General features: G+C 43.6%; 1 protein-coding gene across 6 annotated transcripts in view; it reads left to right on the top strand.

Moving 5' to 3' along the window:
• Window positions 1-20,507, top strand: part of melk (maternal embryonic leucine zipper kinase) — a 126,175-nt gene extending 105,668 nt beyond the window's left edge. For all 6 annotated transcript variants that reach the window (XM_038804558.1, XM_038804553.1, XM_038804554.1 and 3 more), the window contains 2 exons: window positions 4,228-4,331; window positions 19,678-20,507. In XM_038804558.1, coding sequence (XP_038660486.1) covers window positions 4,228-4,331; window positions 19,678-19,855 — 282 coding nt within the window. In that variant the 3' untranslated portion in view covers window positions 19,856-20,507. The remainder of the gene's footprint in view (window positions 1-4,227; window positions 4,332-19,677) is intronic.
• The last annotated feature ends 317 nt before the right edge of the window (window positions 20,508-20,824 follow it).

Genomic DNA, 20,824 nt, shown 5'->3' with positions numbered 1-20,824 from the left:
AGCTTTCATTGTGCTATGTTCCAAAGCTGTGAAACTTCTAGTGTTTCTTTGAATTGAAAAACATGAGTATAAAATGTAAAGCAAAAGGTAATTTTTTTCCAAATATGCTATAATCAGATAAGTTTTGTCCTGTGCCATGGAAAAATGGTTGAATAAAGGAATTTACTGAACTTTGATCTACCAGATTAATGACATTCAGCTCTTAAGACTCTGACTTCTATATGAGTGATAAAATTCAACCACCACATAGCTGGAGTTAAATGAGGTTATATTATCTGCTTCTTCTGTGAACCTATGAATTCTAAACTGAAAGGAGAAAATGTCAGCACATCCAATTCTGAAATTTTCAGATTGATGTATGTATTTTTAAAAGTGATTCAAAACATTACATTTGAGAGAATCTACTGAAATAAGGATCTCAAACTGAGAGAAAATTGATGAATATTTGTCAGTGATTGAAGTCTTTGGTAGTGAAGATGATGCAGAATATTTTTTAGATTATTATATGAACAGATGCTTGGTTTGCAGACTTAACCTTTAAAAAAGACTCTGATTCTCTCTCTCCATCTCCTGAAAACAGTGACTGAACCTGCAGTATGGTTGAATGGCAGTCCTCCAAAGTCTTGCCCCAGTTGCCCATTTATGTGTGAGCTGGATGAATGAATTGACCAGTCTTGGGACAACTGATGGGGTATTGAACCACAGGCCAATACCCACAAACATTCTTTTCAGCATGAGTCAGTAAATAACAGTCAGGGATGCAAGTCCACCCTGTCGGCCAATGCTGGGCAACCTAGGCTAGTGAGTGGGCCACATGAGTGGCCCTCCTTCATCTCAGTGGGCCACAAGATTGAAATCGGGCTTGTTCACTATTTATGACCCAATGACTAAGATTAAATATATTTAACACATGCTGAGTATTTTGTAACAAGTTACAGAAAATGCTTAATCATCAATTAATAGAACTGCCATCAACTTCAAATGGTAAAAACAAAAAAAAAATTTACACTTTGGACACAGAGGGAGTACACGGCTCTCAGAGTCAATGTGTGCAACCAGCATGCACCTCACTTTCTCTTGCTTCATTCATACTGCTAGGAAAAAAACTACCCGGACAGAAATCAGTGGAATGTGGCAATCCAGCACGGTCAGCAAAATGTCTCATGGGCCGCATGTGGCCGCTGGGCCAGCGGTTTCCTATCACTATTGTTGACTGTGTGCTTTTTAGACAATCAACACTGAACAATTATCAGTACAAATTCAGATTAAATTATAGAATAAAGGAAAGAAGAGTTGGGTGGTTAGGATTCTACCTAGACCAAACACTGCAGCATTTGGAGTACGTATTGCCTAACCAGTGTTTATCCAATTCTAACTTTATTAATCTCTTCCTTCCCATCAATAATTGCTCTGCAATGGCCTCAACTATCTAGGCTATTATTTGCTGTATTCCATATGACTACCCCTCGTTGCATCCTGCTAATGCTCTTTATTCTATCTCACCCTGGTAGTTTTCATAGACCTGCGTCTATCTTTCAATCCTCCAGGGTTCTACATCTCATTGTTTAGCAATCGGCTCAGTACTGTGTAAATTGGACTTCACTTCGAGCACTGACTAGGCTTCCAACTCTTCCACCACAGCCAGACATTTGAAGCTGCCAGCCACTTATTTGTAGACCTCAAGGACAATGATTGCAAATCTTTAACCAGTTGCTTGCAGTAGCGTTATTGCATCAAATTAGAATTATTTACCGTATCTTGAAATGTTATGAAGTGTTGGATCTGTTCCTTTTTCTTTTGAAGCTTATTTTCTTGTACATGACTTAAGGGTAGAGAAGATTAGACTACGGAAAAGATTAGACTACCTTGGGGATTTCTGTTTGGACTCTGACTCTCTAGCACCTTTGTTGGACTCTTGATACTTGGCTGGACTGTTAGCCTCCAAACTCCCAGGAAGGTGTTAGGAATGTCAGGTTCTGTAAGCGGATATACTTTGACTTGCTTAACATTGTAGTTGCGTTCCTGAAAAGTGCAATGAACAATGTTGAATAAATCCGATTTTTCCATTCTAACCAATGTAAAAGCTATGGCATATTCTGCAGAACCTTTCTCAGAAAAAAAACACATTATTATATCATACCCGTAGATTGAAATATCTTGCATTGCTAATTTCTTACATTTGTAAATGAATTTTAAAAAAAGAAATATGCTGAGTCTCTCTACTTGGCAGTTTGCCACCTCTCCCGATCCCTGACACTCCAGCTTACCACCTCCCCTGCTCCCCAAATATCCAGCTTCCCAAGCCTCCTGCGCGTCAAATGGCTCTCCCAAACCCTTGCTGTGAACAAGGGCTTGCAAGAGGTGGGAAGAACCACTTTGGGTTGCAACGGTAAGCTGCAAACTGAAGAGTTAGTGCTGACGAAGTGCTAAAAAGCCTGTGGCTTTCACTTCCTTTCATAATAATAACCTTCTTATTGTCACAAGTAGGCTTACAATAACACAGCAATGAAGTTACTGTGAAAAAGCCCGAGTCGCCACATTCCGGCGCCTGTTCGGGTACACTGAGGGAGAATTCAGCATGTCCAAATTCCCTAATAACACATCTTTCGAGACTTGTGAGGAAACCGGAGCACCTGGAGGAAACCCACGCAGACATGGGGAGAACGTGTGGGCTCCACACAGACAGTGACACAACTCGGGAATCGAACCTGGGACCATAGCGGCGGGGGGTCCCGGCGGGACGGAGTGGCGTGAACCACTCTGGTGTCGGGCCGCCCCAAAGGTGTGGAGGTCTCCACACCTCTAGGGGCCAAGCCCTAACCTTGAGGGGCTAGGCCCACGCCAAAGTGGTTGGCGCGCCGCCGGCCGGCGGGAACTGCCTTTGGCGCCACGCCAGCCGGGGCCGAAGTGATTTCGGCAGCCGACGGAAGTCCGCGCATGCGCCGGAGCGTCAGCGGCTGCTGACCTCATCCATGCGCAGGGGAGGGGGTCACTTCCGCCTCCAGCATCGTGACGACTATGGCGAAGGCAGAAGTAAAAGAGTGCCCCCACGGCACAGGCCCGCCCACCGATCGCGGGCCAGATCACCGTGGGGGCACCCCCCGGGGCCAGATTGCCCCCCGCCCCCCCAGGAGCCCGCCCGCGGCGCCTGGTCCCGCCGGTAAGGTAGGTGGTTTGATTCACGCCGGCGGGACTGGCATGACGGTAGCGGGACTTCGGCCCATCGCGGGCCAGAGAATTGCCGGGGAGGGGGGGGGGGCGCCGCCGACAGGCGCGGCGCGATTCCCGCCCCCGCCGAATCTCTGGTGCCGGAGACTTCGGGAGACGGCGGGGGCGGGATTCACGCCGGCCGCCAGCGATTCTCCGACCCGGCGGGTGGTCGGAGAATCACCACCTAGATCTGTGAAGCAACAGTGCTAACCACTGTGCTACCATGCCACCCACAAGGGTTAACCTAGTTTCATCTAAACTAAAACTGAATTGCCTTTGGTGCAAGTGGAATCATTATTCATAATCAGTTACCGCAGATTAGCTTTAAATGTTTCTAAGTCAGACAGGTAAAATGTAGCTGTAGTCATTTTGTAACAAATAGCAGCAGTATCCTTAGTGAAATGCTTACTCCAGCATCAGATGCTATTGTAACCCAGTATTAAAACAGTCTTTGTAGGACTGCATACATGCGAGACAACAGTGAAAATGCACAGCTTTAGCTGAATGCTTCATGTGCAAAATGCTGACTGACATGCTGTTTGGTTTCCCAGTCTAGCTGCAAACTGGTCAGATTGTTTGATTCTCCATCTGATATACCACAATGCACCTCACCATCCTGACAAAACTGCTGATGCGAATTGTGTGCACAGCCTAAATTTTTGTTTTAGGTGAACTAATAAACCCAACCTGAACACTTTTTCACTTGTAATGAACTGTATCACTAAGGGATCATCTAGCATCTCAAATATTTATTTTATCCATTAATACGATCCATCATTTGCTTGTAGACATTTGAAAGTGCAATTCTAATTTGCAGCATTTAAAAAAAGAATAGATTACAACCTTCGAAATGGACTTTCTACTTGTTCTGGTTAAAGGATAGAAAATTACACTATTACACTATAGTACAAGCTTATACTAATAGCATCACAATGGTACCATACAAATGGATATTAATGTAGAACCTTCATCCAGTCACCCCTATTGAGAGGTAAAATAATGTTCATCTTTTTGCAGGCTCAATATAATGTAACTACAACAACCATGCTGAATGCAGATGAAGTTTTGAATGAAATAATTCTGATTCTACCTACCAAACGGGTTGATTTTGTGCAAAAGGGGTAAGTTTTTAAAAATATAATAATCAGTTTCCTATATGATGTTGAGGTCATGTACAGCATTCGAGTTAAACTGGGTTACAAGATGGGGAGATGATTCAACTAGCAGGGGTGTGCGAGAGAGGAGTAGATGAGTGAGGACATAGGGAAACTCTCAGCAGCAAGTAAGCCGTGCTGCCATGTGGCACCAATGGAGAGGGCCGGGAAGGGTTGCAGGAATTGGGGATTTCAAGTGTCTCAGATGGGCTCACAAGAATATTTTGGGGGGAAATGGTGGTTTGTAGCCACTTGTGGGAGAGTTACAGTAAGACCCATTCAGTATCTGAGGGGATGGAAGTTTCAGGAGGTTATCCTTTTTAATGGGAAGGTATTTCCTTTCCACTTGGAGCTTGGGAGAGAACATGCAGAGAGCTGTTATTCCCTCTGCTCGGCAATATTTGCAAGGTAACCTAAACAATTAAAGGTTCTGGGTCTAATTCTAGTTGCTTCAAAATGGGTTTACTATAAATTCGCTAGATTTGTTAAGATAAGAAGAGGATAAGTAGGGGACCCAAGTTTGAGGAGAAATAATTTTTGAATGCCTTTAATGGACAAAAGTAAAATTCTATGTTGTCTAGATCTACTGGAGATATTCAGACAGGAGAAAGGGAGCAAGAACCAGATAAAAATCAGAGGAATGTCACATCTTTAAAAGGGGGCAGCTCAGTGGCACAGTGGTTAACACTGCTGCCTCACAGCGCCAGGGACCTGGGTTTGATTCCAGCCTTTGGTGTAGAGTTTGTACGTTCTCTCAGTGGGTTTCCTCTGAGTGCTCCGAGTTTCCTACCCCCCTCCACCGTCCAAAGATGTGCAGGTTAGATGGGGTTATGGGGAGGGGAATGGGCCTAGGTGGGGTGCTCTTTCAGAGGGTCGATGCAGACTCGATGGGCCAAATGAATTCCTTCTGCACCACCACCTATGGATAGTCAAGTAAGGTACCCCCTTTTGAATTCATTCATGGGGTGTGCGTCATTGGTTGGGACAGCATTTAATACCCATCCCTAATTGCCCTTGAATTGAGTAGCTTGCTAGGCCATTGCGGACGGTAGTTAAGAGTCAACCACATTGCTGTATGGCAGAGCAGGTAAGGATGACCCTTTTCTTTCCCTAAAGGACATTAGTGAACCAGAAGGAGTTTTACAACAATCAAAAATGGTTTCATGTTTGTCAGTAGACTTTTAATTCCAGATTTTTATTGAATTCAGATTTCACCATCTGCCATGGTGAGATTCAAGCCCGGGTCCCCAAAATATTATTCTGGATTGCTGGTACATTGGCAATGCCACTACGTCGCCAACCCCTTATTAGTAAGAAGTCAATTGGGGGAGGCGTTTTTCAGCCCCCTACCAGTAACTACACTGTAGGACAGCGTGTAGATGAGGGCTAGTAAGAAAGTTACATAGAAAACATAGAACATACAGTGCAGAAGGAGGCCATTCGGCCCATCGAGTCGGCATCAACCCACTTAAGCCCTCACTTCCACCCTATCCCCGTAACACAATAACCCCTCCTAACCTTTTTGGTCACTAAGTGCAATTTATCATGACCAATCCACCTAACCTGCAGGTCTTTGGACTGTGGGAGGAAACTGGAACACCCGGAGGAAACCCACGCAGACACGGGGAGAACGTGCAGACTCCGCACAGACAGTGACCCAGCGGGAAATCGAACCTGGGACCCTGGCGCTGTGAAGCCACAGTGCTATCCACTTGTGCTACTGTGCTGCCTGCAGCGTTTATCATGTTTGTAAACGTAGATTGCACAAATCGGATCAGCATAGGTGGCCTGGAAGATGAGTTCAGACAATTTCTTAGAGCAGCATGTTCTAGAGCCAACCAGTAATGAGTAGGCTATTCTAGATTGGTAGTGTGCAGTAAGGCAGGATTAATTAATAACCATATCGTAAAGGAGCCCTGAGGTAGCATTGCTTATAACATGACTGAGTGGGTAGCAAATTCCACAGGTTCATTCCCCTGAGTGAAGAAATTTTTCCTCATCTCAGTCCCAAATGGCCTACCCTGTATACTGAGACTGTGACACTTTCTTCTCGATCCACCCCCCCGCCCCCAATGTTGAGGAAACAACATTTCTGCATCCAGTCTGTCCAGCCCTGTCAGAATTTCATATGTTTCAATTAGATCTCCTCTCGTACTTCTAAATTCCATTGAACACTGGTTCAGTTGACCCAATCTCTCCTCGTATGATAATCCTGCCACCCCAGGATTCATTCAATCTGGTGAACCTTAACTGAATTCCATCTATGACAACACTCAGTGAAGATGCAATCCAGTGAAAAAGATTCTCAGAGAAGGATGCATCACCTGTGGCTAACTAACGATGTTAAAGATAGTATCAAATTGATTGAAAAAAGATTCAATTGTGCTGTAAATTGGTAGGTCGTCAGGAGATTGGACATAATTTAAAGTCCAGTAAAGAATGGCTAAACTGAGGGTGAAATTGGAGTATGAGGGAAAGCTAGCTAGAAATATAAAAATATAGTAACAGTTTTTAGAAGTATTTAAAAAGGAAAAGAGTAACTAAAGTAAATGTAGGTCCTCTAGAGAGTGTCAGGGACATTAATCATGCGAAATAAGGAAATGGTGGAAGCACCGAACTGATATTTTGGCCGGGATTCTCCACTACGTGAGGCAGAGGGTCCCGGCGTAGCGGAGTGGCGCCAACCACTCCGGTGTCGGGCCTCCCCAAAGCTGCGGAGAATTCCGCACCGTTAGGGGTTAGTCCTGCGCCGGAGTAGTTGGCGCCACGCCGACTGGCGGCTAACCCGGTGCCAACGGCCTTTGACGCCCGGCGTCGGGGCATGTTTAGAGGAGATGTACGAGGCAAGTTTTTTTACACAGAGTAGTGGGTGCCTGGAACTCGCTGCTGGAGGGGGTGGTGGAAGCAGGGACGATAGTGACGTTTAAGGGGCATCTTGACAAATGCATGAATAGGATGGGAATAGAGGGATACGGACCCAGGAAGTGTAGAAGATTTTACTTTAGATGGGCAGCAGGTTGGCGCAGGCTTGGAGGGCTGAAGGGCCTGTTCCTGTGCTGGACTTTTCTTTGTTCTTTAACGCCCCAATGTAGGGAGAGCCCAAAATGGCACCCCGATCTCTGAAGTCCCTGTAGCAACTCCCAACCCAACGCACTATGAGAGGGGACCACACTGCCCAAAGTGCATGCAGCTGGGGGCCTCTGATCCCGTGGGAGACCCCCATGAGTTTCTTTCCACCTGACCACCGTTTGTGGGGACCAGTGTTGAACGGCGCTCGCCCGAGGTCTCTGAGACAAAGGGGATGAATCCCAAAGCCTCACGTACCTCTGGTATTTGCACATTAGAGTGAGGCTAGCTGTCTCACTCTAATATGCAAATTTACCAAAAATCGTCCTGTCCGCAATAGGCGGGATTTACATTGCAACATCTCACGAGATCACGTTAGATCTCACGAGGCGTTGCACGCCGGGTAGATCCCGGGAGCGGGGCCTCCCGGCTTTTATCGACCACGCTGCATGGTGTTTCTCAGGCCTGGCGTGGCCGTTGGATCATGCCCATTGGTTAAATTTAAAGGGTCTTTCATTTAAGATTGAGATGAAAACTGTTTTCTGAGTCAGTGAGGACTAAGTCATAAATACTTTATTTTTAATATTTTTAAGCCCGAGTTAGATTCCTGATTGACCAGGAGTAAAGGGTGGTAGTCAGGAAAATAGTGTTGAGGCAATTATCAGATCAGCCATGATCTTACTGACTGTCGGAGCAGGCTTGAGGGGCCAAATGGCCTACTAATTAATATGTTCAAATATTGTTCACTGGAGGTGGGCACGGCCAGCATTTATTGCTACCTTGAACAGCTACAGTCCATGTGGTACACATTGTGCTGTGAGGGAGGAGGGAGTTCCTGGATTTTGACTCTGCAACAGTGAAGGAATGGTGATATGTTTCTAAGTCAGGACGGCATATGGAGACGAACATTTAGGGGATGGTGTATCCAAGCACCAGCTGCCCTATGTTATCGTAGGAATGGATATCATTGGTTTGGAAGGTGCTGTTAAATTATCTTAACTTTGGCAAGGTTCTGCAGATCACCTTGTAAGTACCAGCCTCCCCGAACAGGAGCCGGAATGTGGCGACTAGGGGCTTTTCACAGTAACTTCATTGAAGCCTACCTGTGACAATAAACGATTATTATTATTATTATTATTATTAAGTGGCGAACACTGCAAACATGGTTCAGCAATAGTGAAGTGAGTGAATGTTTAAGGTGGTCAATGAGGCATCAATGTCAAACTTCCTGCCGTTGCTAGAACTTCCTTTGTCCAGGCAAGTAGAAAGTGTCCATCACATTCCTGATTTGTACCGAGTAGGTGGTGAACGGGATTTGGGAGTAGGGGGTGAGTTGCTCACTGCAGATTTCTCAGCCTCTGACCTACTCTTGTAGCCATTGTATTTATATGGCACATCCGGTTGAGGTCAATGGTAACCTCCAGGATGTTTTTCAGCGATGGCAATGTCATTGAATGACATGGGAGGTGTTTAAATATTTTTATTCTCCCCCTTTTCAACATTTTCTCCGAAATTTGCACTCAATAATAAACAACAATCAGTAACGAATGTAATGTCAATCCCCATATCAATAACAACGATCCCATCCTCCCACCAATCCCCAAAACATTAGCCCGAATGTTAACATAAACAAATGACAAAAACAAATCAGGAATCACCCATAGTCACCATTAATACATACAGCCCCCACACCCCCAAATGTTCGATGCAATCCAATTCTTGAAAGTGCATAATGAATAATGCCCATTAATTTTAGAACCCCTCCATCCTTCCCCTCAGTTCAAATTTGACCTTCTCAAGAGTCAGGAATTCCAGCAGGTTCCCCGCCACACCAGGGCACAGGGTGGAGAGGTTGATCTGCATCCCAACAGGATGAGCCTTCGGGCGATCATTGAGGCGAAGGCTACATTTCCAACCCCGGCTGGTCCGACAACCCGAATATGGCCTCCCAAGGCCTGGGTCCAGTTTCACATGCACCACTTTAGAGATTACCCTAAAAACCCCCGTCCAGCAATCCTCCAGCTTTGGACAGGACCAAAACATATGAACGTGGTTTGCGCCACCCCCCACCCCCCAACAACGTTCACACACATCTTCTACCCCCTCAGAGAGCCGGCACATCCTCGCCCTTATAAGGTGTGCTCTATATACCGCCTTCAGCTGTATTAGCCCACGAGATGGAGGCGTTCACTTGCCGGAGCACCTCACACCAGAACCCCATCTCCATATCCTCTCCCAACTCTTCCAAAATAGCCCCGTAAACCGCCGATACTACCCCCTTCTCCAGTCCCCCTGTCGTCAGCACCTCCTCCAGCAATGTGGAAGCCGGCTCTACTGGGAAGCTCTGTATCTCCTTTCTGGCAAAGTCTCGAACCTGCATGTATTTAAATATTTCCCCCGCTCCAGCCTATACTTCGCTCCCAACTCCTTCAATCCTGCAAACTGACCCCCAACTATCAAATCCTTTAGTGTCCTAATTCCTTTCTCCTCCCATCTCCGAAAATTTCCATCCCACTTCCCTGGCTCAAATCTATGGTTCCCCCGAATTGACATTTACCTTGACCCTGCCCCCAACCCAAAGGGCTGGCGAAACTGTCTCCAAATTCTCAACGAAGCTATTGCTACCAGACTCCGAGTATCTCCCGGGAGCAGTCGGAAGCGATTGCTTTTGCAATCCCGACCCCCTACACAAACTCTCCTCCATTCTGACCCATTGGGAGTCAACCCCTCTGACCCAGCTTTGTACCTTCTCCACATTCGCCGCCCACTAATAATACATCAGGATCATGGGAGGTGTTTAGACTCAATTTTGTTAGAGGTGGTCATTGCCCAGCACTTGTGTGATGCAGATGTTACTTAACGTTTAGGCTTGGGATAATAAGTGCTGTTCAGGTCTTGCTGCAAGCAGACACAGGCTGCTTTGTTTTATCGGAGGAGTTGCAATTGGACCTGGTAACTGCAATTATCGACAAACACCCCATTTCTGTCTTTATCATGGGAGGGAAGATCATTGACGAATAAGCTGAATTTGGTTTGGCCTAGGACACCACCCTGAGGAACTCCTGCAGTGATGTTCTTGGGCTAAGATGATTGGCCTCCAACAACCATCTTTATTTGTGCTAAATATGGCTTCCAACAAGTGGAGAGTTCTTCATTTAAGTCCCATTGACTTCAATTTTGCTAGGGCTGTTTGATGCCAAACTCGGTCAAATACTGTCTCGATGTCGAGGGCAATCAGTCTCACTTCACTTCTTTTGTTCATGCTTGGATCAAGGTCTGAGGCTGTGTGGGCAATAAGTTTTGTACTCCAGTTCTCCTTGCAGAACTAAAACTGAGCATCAATAAGCAGGTTATTGCTGTGTAAGTGGCACGTGAAAACTATGTCACCAAACACCTTCCATCACTTTGCTGATGATTGAGAGTAGACTGATGGGGGTGGTAATTGGCCAGATTGGATTTATTTTCCCTTTAATGGATAGGACATAGGGCAATGTTCCACTTTCAGGTAGATGTCAGTGTTGTAGCTGCACTGGCTTGATTACAGCCTGATCTGCAGCACAAGTCTTCAGCACTACAACTAGAATGTTGCCAAGGCCCATGGCCTTTGCTGTACCCAGTACTCTGAACCTTTTATTGATATCATGTGGAATGAATCAAATTGGCTGAAGACAGGCTCCACAAGAAGTTTATTTTACTTAAAAAGCCATCCTTTCTTTGTTGTCTAAAGGGTATAGGAATAAATAGATGGTACTGAGTCAATGCAAGCACATCAACACTATTTTGGAGTGATTTCAGTGGAAGGTAGAGATTGTAGTGATTTGCATCACTGTATATACACAAGGGGTTAATGTAAATACATTACGACTAAGTAACCACTAGAGGGAGCACCAGAGATGTTATGACATGCAGACATACAACCAATGGGTCATTAGAACAGGACACGACGAATGGGTAATCAGGACATCCAGAGGTGGCAATACCACAAGGGGGCACTACACGACCCATATAAAAGGACAGGCACACAGGCTCTGCCTCTTTCCACAGACCCACAACTAGAGAGTTAGACAGGGTTGATCAGCAGCATCACACCCCAGCACGTGGCTTAGAGCAAGCTGATACAGTTAGACTGAGTTACTACAGTTATATTAGCAGAGAGTCAAACTCATTTGAGAACTGTTAATAGTTCAATGAACACGTTGAACTCATTTCAGAGTCTGGAGCATCCTTTAGTTAAGACTGCGTCAAGTAGCAGCCTGTGTTATCCGAAGCAGCATAACACAATAGAGATGACTCATCCACTCAGCACTTCTGGCTAAAGATTGTAGCAAAACTTTCAGTCATTTGCAATCAAGTTTCAGCTCTGCCATAATTGAGAATGGCAGTGCTTAGTTTAGTTGTTTATTTGTCTACCCCATTCACAATTTGATTTAGCAGGACTGCAGAGCTTTGATCTGATCAATTTGTTGTGCGATTGCTTAGCTCAGTCATTGCTTATCTATCTTGTTGCTGTCTCTGATGCCTAACATATAATCCCGTGTTGTAGCTTTGAGTTGGCTCCTCTTTTCCTCCTTTTTTCACAAAAGTAGCACATGTCCCCATGAATGTTGTGGAGGTCAAGATGGCATCTATACAATAGGGACCAACTAGAATGGAAGAGAGTAAGGATTCTGCAGTAGAAAAAGGTGAAAATGTGGGAATTATTGAGTAAATCATAAAAGTTGTGTGGTAATCACATTTTAGGGATGTATTTTTATACGCCAAGATCAAAAGGGAGTGAGGTTGATGGGGGTTAGGAAAGGTGAGAGTGGTGAGGGATACACGAAATGTAGTCAGTGGTACTCTGCGATTGAGATTCTACTCAAGCACACAAGTCTGAGACTGCAGTTATGTGTTCAAAGCCACAGGAAGGGATTATGATCCTGAGGCTAAGTGTTGACGCCGTCGTAAACACCGTGGCGTTTTACGACCATGTCAACAGACCCCCAGCAGCAGCAATCCTGAGCCCTACAGGGGGCCAGCACGACACTGGAGCGACTCACGCAGCTCCGGCTGTCAATACCGGCGTCAAACGGGCGCCACGGGTCTGCGCATGCGCGCTGTGGCCGGCGCAAATGCGCGCTGCAACCGGCACGAACTCGAGCATGCGCGGTAGCTTCCTTCTCCGCGCTGGCCTCGACGCAACATGGCGGAAAGTTACAGGGGCCGGCGCGGAGTAAAAGAGGCCCCCGATCGCGAACCAGGCCATGATGGAGGCCCCCCCCCCCCCCCCCCCCCGCAGAACGGATGCTGAGGTCCTGCCGGGTAAGACCACATGCGAACGGCGCCGGTGGGACTTGAGCTATCTTGGCGGCCACTCGGCCCATCCTGCGCGGAGAATCGCCAGGGGAGGAGAGCACGCGTAGAGTTGGGCCGCGGAGCACCAAAGGTGCCGATTCTCTGGTGACCGGGGAATCGGCGGGGCAGCGTCGCGTGAATTGTGCCCAGCCCGGTGATTCTCCGACCCACCCCCGGGGTCAGAGAATCCCGCCCCTGGTCTCACACAGGATCCAATGAGTAACATTGCTAGTTTTACTCCTGGAGGCTTTTCTTCAACTCCTAGAGGAATTCTGTCTTCTAGATACTAAATAAGCTATGGTCAGTCACCATGTTGCTTTGTGTAAAAGTTTTCATATCAAAATATAGTTGAGAGGATAACCTTTGTCAGGTAAACCTCTGGTTAAATATATATGGCCCAGGCTAAGAAAAGGCCATTAATTAGTACTGTATTCATCTGGCATTATGCAACTTCAACATATGAAAATGATGGTCAGGAAAAGACCAACTTGTCCATCCAAATATTTCATGCAGCTGTGGGTAGAGGTACTTTCCTCTTGTACAATGTGGTCTCTGCCCCAGCTAGAAACTGTTCCCGTGTTCTCTTGGAATACAGCAAACTCACCAGAAAAGTGAACTACCTGTTCCACAGTCCATTGTTGAGAGAAGTGGAACTGCAGAATATTCAACCCAGCTTTTCTCTTACATAATTTGTAACCATTACCACTGGTCCTTCCAATCGAATCCTATTGAATCCACATAGTTGCAATCTCATTATTTAATAAACCTCATTCAAATAATTCTCAAGCCCATTCTTCAGTAATGTGTACACTCTGATGCCATTCTTGTAGCTAAGAACTAGAGCAGACGCAAGCCTTTTCTCATACTCTACAGTTCTATAATTCGATAAGTTATTTTAAACTGGAAATCAATCTTGTGAATTTCTTCTGTACCTTTTCAAAATCTTCAATATCCACCTCCATATCAGGGGGCCAAACCTGGATACAGTATTTTAACTGAGGCCTAACCAAGGTCTTGTACAAGAATAATATGGTAGGCTTTGGCTTGTCATTGTTCTACAAATACAACCTGGAACCATATTTGCTTTAGCTATAGCTTCACAATACTGGTCATGACCTTTCAAGAGTGATTCAATATAACGGTCAGATCTTTTACTTTCACAACTAGTTTCAATTCTGCTCCCTTTAGGATGTAATTACATTTTAACATGTTAATCGTTTGTCAAATACAAAGATTTTCTCAGTGGTTGAGCATCCTTTACACCTGACAGTCACACAAATCTTGGTATTGTCCAAGCCGTTGCAAACCATTATCCCAGCCCCTATATTTAGGTCATATGAACATTAATAAAGAGCAAATGGCCTAATCTGGAAAAACAAAACTGAGAAAAAGTAAGTGTCAGCTAAAGCTTTGGTAGGTAGTGTTCCTTTTACACCCCTCCTCCCCTACTCTAAAAATCCTGCAGTTGAGTATGGACTTCAGCTTGCTCCCTGGTCAAACCGTCGTGCAGGAGCTGACTAAATTGTCTTTGGTCACTTATTTTGACATGGTGCTGTGAATTTTCTTTGGGTTTGGGGTTAAAAGTGGCATGACCACTTTGGAAGATGATCTCAGCTATTTCGGTAACAACAGACCTAGGTAGAAAACAGTGAACAATATTTTAACGGATTGGTTTCCTTGGATTCCAGGTGGGTGGCATGGTGGTTAGCACTGCTGCCTCACAGCGCCAGGGACCCGGATTCGATTCTGGTCTCTGGTGACTGTGTAGAATTTGAGCGTTCTCCCTCTGTCTCCCTGGGTTTCCTCCTACAATCCAAAGAGGTGCAGGCTAGGTGGGTCGACCATGCTAATTGTCCCTTAGTGTCCAATGGTTAGGTACGATTATGGGGTTACAGTAATAGAGGGTGAGTAGGCCTAGGTAGGGTGCTCTTTCAGAGAGTTAGTTTAGACTTGATGAGCTGAATGGCCTCCTTCTGCATTGTAGGGATTCTATGATTCCATGATCGGGTAGGGGAGTGGGGCTAGGTCGGTGCAGACTTGATGGGCTGAATGGGCATCTCGTGCACTGTAGGGATTCCGATTATATGGGTTCGTACTTTCTGATCTGAGGCAGCTATGTTTTATTAAACTGGAGCTATCAAATAGCATGAAAGACTGGGGGAACTCCAGTTTTTGTACAAAACCAAATTACTGCGGATGCTGGAATCTAAAACTTGAAAGAAAATGCTGGAAAATGTCAGCAGGTCTGGCAGCATCTGTAGGGAGAGAAAAGAGCTAATGTTTCAAGTCCAGGTGACATTTTGTCAAAGCTTTTCCAGATTTTCCAACATTTTCTTTCAAGATTTTGTCCAGCAGTGATTCATTATCACTGCTGAATTCTATTTGCTGCACCATCTCTACACTAACTTATGTAACATGGGCTCCTCGATATTTGATTAAAGCGACTTTGACATAGCAGTTGGTCAAACCGTTGTGCAGGAGTAGATTAAATTGTCTTTGGTCACTTATTTTGACATGGTGCTGTGAATTTTTCATGGGTTTGGGATTAAAAGTTACATTTCCTATAGTTTTAACATATCCAGGGAAAGGTTCACTAAATTTGAAAAACATTGATACTTTTCCAAATTGTGATGTGATTTTTGTCACTTCACAGCAGATTGTAGGTTTCATGATTGATTAGAATTTTCTTCAATTTGACATGATTTTATGCTGCGTTTAACTATTTAAGTAGCTTTGTAGGTTACTGTTCACTAGTTATTTTCAACACCAGAAATTAAAAAACTTATGTTTACATACTTTTTGTAAAGCTTTCTGCTTCGGTAGGTTGGAGTTTAGGATGTAGTGTAACTAAGATTTGCATGATATTAAAACACTTCAGCTCCAACTCTATCTGATCTGGTGTGTTAGTTTCATCCTTGCAAAACATTCACTAAGACAGTGTTTTTCAAACTTATTTCCCGGGGATCCATTTTTACCAACCGGCCAACCTTCGGGACCCACGCCGGCCGACCTTCGGAACCCACGCCCGCTGGCCTGTGCGACCCATTATTTTCTCTTACCTTGTTTGCTGCTGACAAAAATGGAGGAAATGGTTTTGGGTCCCTTTGGCCCTCGTACACGCTCCTCCAATGGAACCTGTTGGATGAAGGTGAAGCCTTCCGGTGTCGGAAAGTATGGAGTCTCCATCTGTCCAAAGTTCTGTATTTTTTTCCTGTAAAATTTTATCAAATAAACCCCCCCCCCCCCCCCGAACTTGTAAAAAAAATAAAAAAAATAATGAGAATAAAATAAAGTATAAAAATAAAATGAATGAATAAAATAAAATGAATAAAATTCCCCGAACTTGTACAAAAAGGCTGCGACTGTATTTTTTTTAAAATGCGGCCGCACTGCACACGCGTGCGTGCACCGATGATCGGGCACGCATGCGCAGTGCGGCCGCATTTGTTTTTACATGTCGTGGCCATATTGAAGGCCGGCTGGTGCGTGCAGATTTGCGCGATGGAGTGCCGCGACGGATGGCTCCGCGACCCTCCCGACACCTGCCCACGACCCACCCGTGGGTCGCGCCCCCAACTTTGACAATGCCTGCACTAAGACGTCACACATATAAAGCTGGTTCACTCTATCAACTGGTGATAATCACTGATGATAAAGGCATAGAAATAATTTAATTTCAGTTTTAGCAAAATAATTGAGAAGAATGGAAAATTCTGTTACCCTGCTCATGCTTGGAAAGCAGCTTTTTATGGTCATTCATTTTTCTTTTCTTGCATAATTTCAACATACCACATAATTGTGCTGTTGGCCCATCTAAGAATTTCAACCATTAACTTTCCCTTCCATGCCTCAACTTTCAAGCATGCAGTTATATATGTTTCCTCTAGATGGTGCTGTTGTATTAATGGCAGACATTGTTAGTTCATTCAGGCAGTACTTAATGCAAAATACCTGCTGCCCATATTTGTTACTTCCATTAATTTCTACCAGTGGGCATTTTGTGGCGAGCTCTTCGATGTCCCGAATGTTATTGAGGATGTACAAAGCTGAAACTGCTAGGTAGACCATTAGCATGCCTGGCTGGATTAATGGATCCCCATGCAAATTACATTGCCGTTTCCTTGCTTGACAATGGTTTTCTATTGCACTGGGCTGAGTTGAACATCAACGCGTGGTTGACACAGCTATGAAAAACTCTCTGGTCTAGAATGCACCGATGATCGGGCATGCATGCGCAGTGCGGCCGCATTTTTTTTTTACATGTCGTGGCCATATTGAAGGCCGCTTGCTGCTGCGGCTGGTGCGTGCAGATTTGCGCGATGGAGTGCCGCGACGGATGGCATCATAATTGCAAAGAGTTTTTAACAACACAGGAACTGGCAATTGAGGTCAACTGGTCGATGCCAGTGTTTAAGTGTTTATTACGGACTAGCCTCCTCCCATCCCTCTACAGCCTTTTATTCCTTTATCTCTTGTGTGTTTATTTAGCTTTCCCTTAATGCATCTATGCTATTCATCTCAACTACTCCTTGTGGTAGCTTGTTTATATTCTTAATAATCTTTGGGTAAATAGATTTCTCCTGAATTCCTTCTTGGATTTCATAGAATTATAGAATCTCTACAATGCAGAAGGAGCCCATTCAGCCCATCAAGTCTCCACCCACCCTTTGAACGATCACACTGTCTAGGCCCAATCCCCTATCCTACTCCTGCAATCCCACCGTAAGGGGCAATTTAGCATGGCCAAACCACCTAACCTGCACATCTTTGGACTGTTGGAGGAAACTGGGTCACCCAGAGGGAATCCACGCAGACACTGGGAGAACATGCAAACTCCATACAGACAGTCACCTAAGGTCGGAATTTAACCTGGGTCCCCTGGGGCTGTGAGGCATCAATGCTGACCACTGTGCCATGATGAGTTCTAGTTTTGATCTTCTCCCTACAATAGAAAATCTCTCCACATCTAATCTTAAATAATGCTTTGTCGGGTTATCCCTCCCCTGCCTCCTTACTTCTGTATTCTAGAGAAAAAAGCCCCAGTCTGTTGAGTCTTTCCTGATGAGAAGATCCTCTCCATTCTGATATCACCCTTGTGAATCTGTTTCTCACTTCTCCGATGGCTCTAAATTTGTGGATTGTGGAAATCAGAACTTGCACAGCGCTGCAAACACGGCCTAAAAAGGATCGATACAAGTATAAAATTACTTCTGCATTTAAATTCTTGGCCCCAAGAAATGCACCGTAGTACTTGGCTTGCTTTTTAATGGCCTTGTTAACCTGCCTCACTACTTGTAGTGATTTGTGTATTTCTACCCCCTAGAATCCTTTCGTCTTCCATCCCATTTAGACTCATTATCCAAGCAATATGTGGGCTTCTTATTTTTTTTGTCAAAATGCATAACCTCACTTGTCTATATTGAAATTCATTTGACAATTGCACTCCTTTCTGCCGGTTCATAATTGTTGTCTTTTCTTGTGTCCCAGAAGTTGTAAGCTGTCTCTGCTTTCAAAACACCAAACACACACACTCAGCCTTTCACAAGAGGCAACTTGTTTGAATCTTCAGCCAATACCCGACAGCTACTAAACATGTTTTAGAAACCCCTCTCCCTGCTATCCAGTATATGTATATTTGCGCTACATGAGCATTAAGGTTTCCCCTTTAATTATCAATTAAAAGTCACTGACCTGAAACCTCCACTTAATTGCACTTTTTTTTTCAATTCAATTTGGCCAAAATCAATGTAACGAACACAAAAGGTTGTGGAATTTTAAGCACATTTTGTGTTCAATGGAACTCTAGTTTCTGCGATCTTTTGCACTAGTTTTAAAAACATCACACTAGAAACGGATCCCAACAACAAAATTGATCATACCCAGAATGAATCAATCACCATTGGGAAGTTTCACTAATAACATTCATTAACAAGCATTCAACAAACTGTAAAGATTAAGCTTGTTCTTTTGGCTACATAGACACTAAAAGATGAATTATTAAAGCTTTTCTAGTGTGTGTTTTTTGTTTTAAATTGATGAATGTACCCCCCCCCCCCCCCCCAACCTGTATAATTAGAAAATGGTTATGCGTATATTTCAAAAGTGAATTTAAGTAATTTAAAATTGGGGAGCGCAGAGGTGGCAGATTGACACTGATTAAAAGTGATATTTTTGTGGTAAACTTGTTTTCAACTGTTTTAATGAAACCTCGCCATGTTACCACTCTCAATATATATTATGTTTTAATACGCTGGCCCCAATTGTGCTGATTGGCAGATTTTGTTTGATATGCAATGAGTTTTAACTGTAACCCTTGATGGGGAATTGTTAGGGGGGCTACACTTTTCAAAAAGGATGCAATTTGTGACAGAATTGGATATTGTGCCTAAAACAAAAAGTCTTGCCCCACTAATTTTGGTGAGTCTTTAAGTTATCTATATGTGTAAAATAGAATCCTTGTTTACCAATGGCTTAGGTGTTAGATCATTGTTAGGATTTGGTGATGTTTAACATGTCAAATATGGAGAATTCTCTTTCTGTTTTTTAAAAAGCAAATATGGTTAATTGGGGCATGATCACTAAGCAATAATGACTGGTTCACAAGTCTCAAACCATATCAATTAATCCTATTGTTGTTTGGACCATGAAGTAAGATCACTGCCTTGAAAAATTTCCCTTCCATCAATTTTTATGAAATTTCACATGGTTATAGCATAACAAAATCTAAGTTTGTGAATGTACAGTCAAGGAAAGATTGATCTGCACACAATGGGTGATCTTCTTTCATACTGTGTGCAAAAGTCAGTTTCTTTAAACTGCCTTGGTGTTTTGCAATAGCAAATAGCATGTTACAATACTCTGCGTTTTATGATCCCATAGTCACACTCTGTAATCTTGACCTGTTTTCCAACAGCTATACCTTAAAATGTCGGACGAGATCAGACTTCGGAAAGGTCACCATGCAGTTTGAACTGGAGATATGTCAGCTCAGCAAGCCTGAGGTGATTGGAATCAGAAGACAGCGACTAAAGGGTGATGCCTGGGTTTACAAGCGTTTAGTTGAAGATATTTTATCCAGTTCCAATGTCTAATCAATGCTGAATAGAAAACCTAAACTGGCCTAAATATAGCTTTTAACAAAGCTTAAATAGTTATGGAAGGGATCCTTTGTTATAATGGCTTCACTCCAAAGTATTCCCTATTTTATCAAGTCTGTTTTACTTTTCCACTTAAAAATACATTTAATCTAATTAGGTCCAACTGGATCAAGATGCATTGACTACATGGGAGTGTGTTAGATGACGTTTTAGATATGTGTTTATAAAGAGGGAAATCTCTTTTTAGTGATTCTCTTAAAAAGCAGACTGCTAATTAGATCTTTAAAACAGCTTTGGGAGACTCAGCTGAATGCTGCTTTAAATATAATGAAGGATAAAATAGGAGTATTTATATAAGGAGTAATTCAGGATCATCATAGAAGTTTAGAATGGAGTGTTCGTAAAATGCTTTAGCTACAACCTCACTGTCTGAAAATTGGGTCATAATTAGCTTTTCATTACAAAGAAAACTCATGAATAAATGTATAAGATAACTCTAATAGTTGTGTTTACATTCAGTTCTCCATTTTTATTTCAGTTTATTTTTTTCATCATGTAGCTTGTTTGTGTAATTTGTAAATAGTACACTCATCATATCTGTATGAAGTGGCTATGGTCTCATTCCTTAATAAAGTTGTAAATAGTCTTTGTTTTTTTGTTTTAATATACCATTGTAATTCTAAATCTTAATTAGAAAATTAACAATTAACTTTCAGATGTGACTATCCTATTTTCTTTTGAGAATCCAGTGTTCACAGAGCATTGCATTCAGTCAAAGATTGCTTAATATATCATTTGCATAATTCTCTTCCTGTCTGTGATTTAAAGAGGATTTATTGGGATCGTTAAAAGAGTCACAGCTGCGGTTACCACAGTTGAACTATACACTCAGTATGTTGCATAAAATTAAGTTGATTTAAATAACTTGCGTCTCTTTCTGAATGTTAAATGAAATTCCGTATT

Source organism: Scyliorhinus canicula, chromosome 8 (genome assembly GCF_902713615.1).
Source record: "Scyliorhinus canicula chromosome 8, sScyCan1.1, whole genome shotgun sequence".
Lineage (NCBI taxonomy): Eukaryota > Metazoa > Chordata > Chondrichthyes > Carcharhiniformes > Scyliorhinidae > Scyliorhinus > Scyliorhinus canicula.
This window is presented reverse-complemented; position numbering and strand designations above follow the sequence as displayed.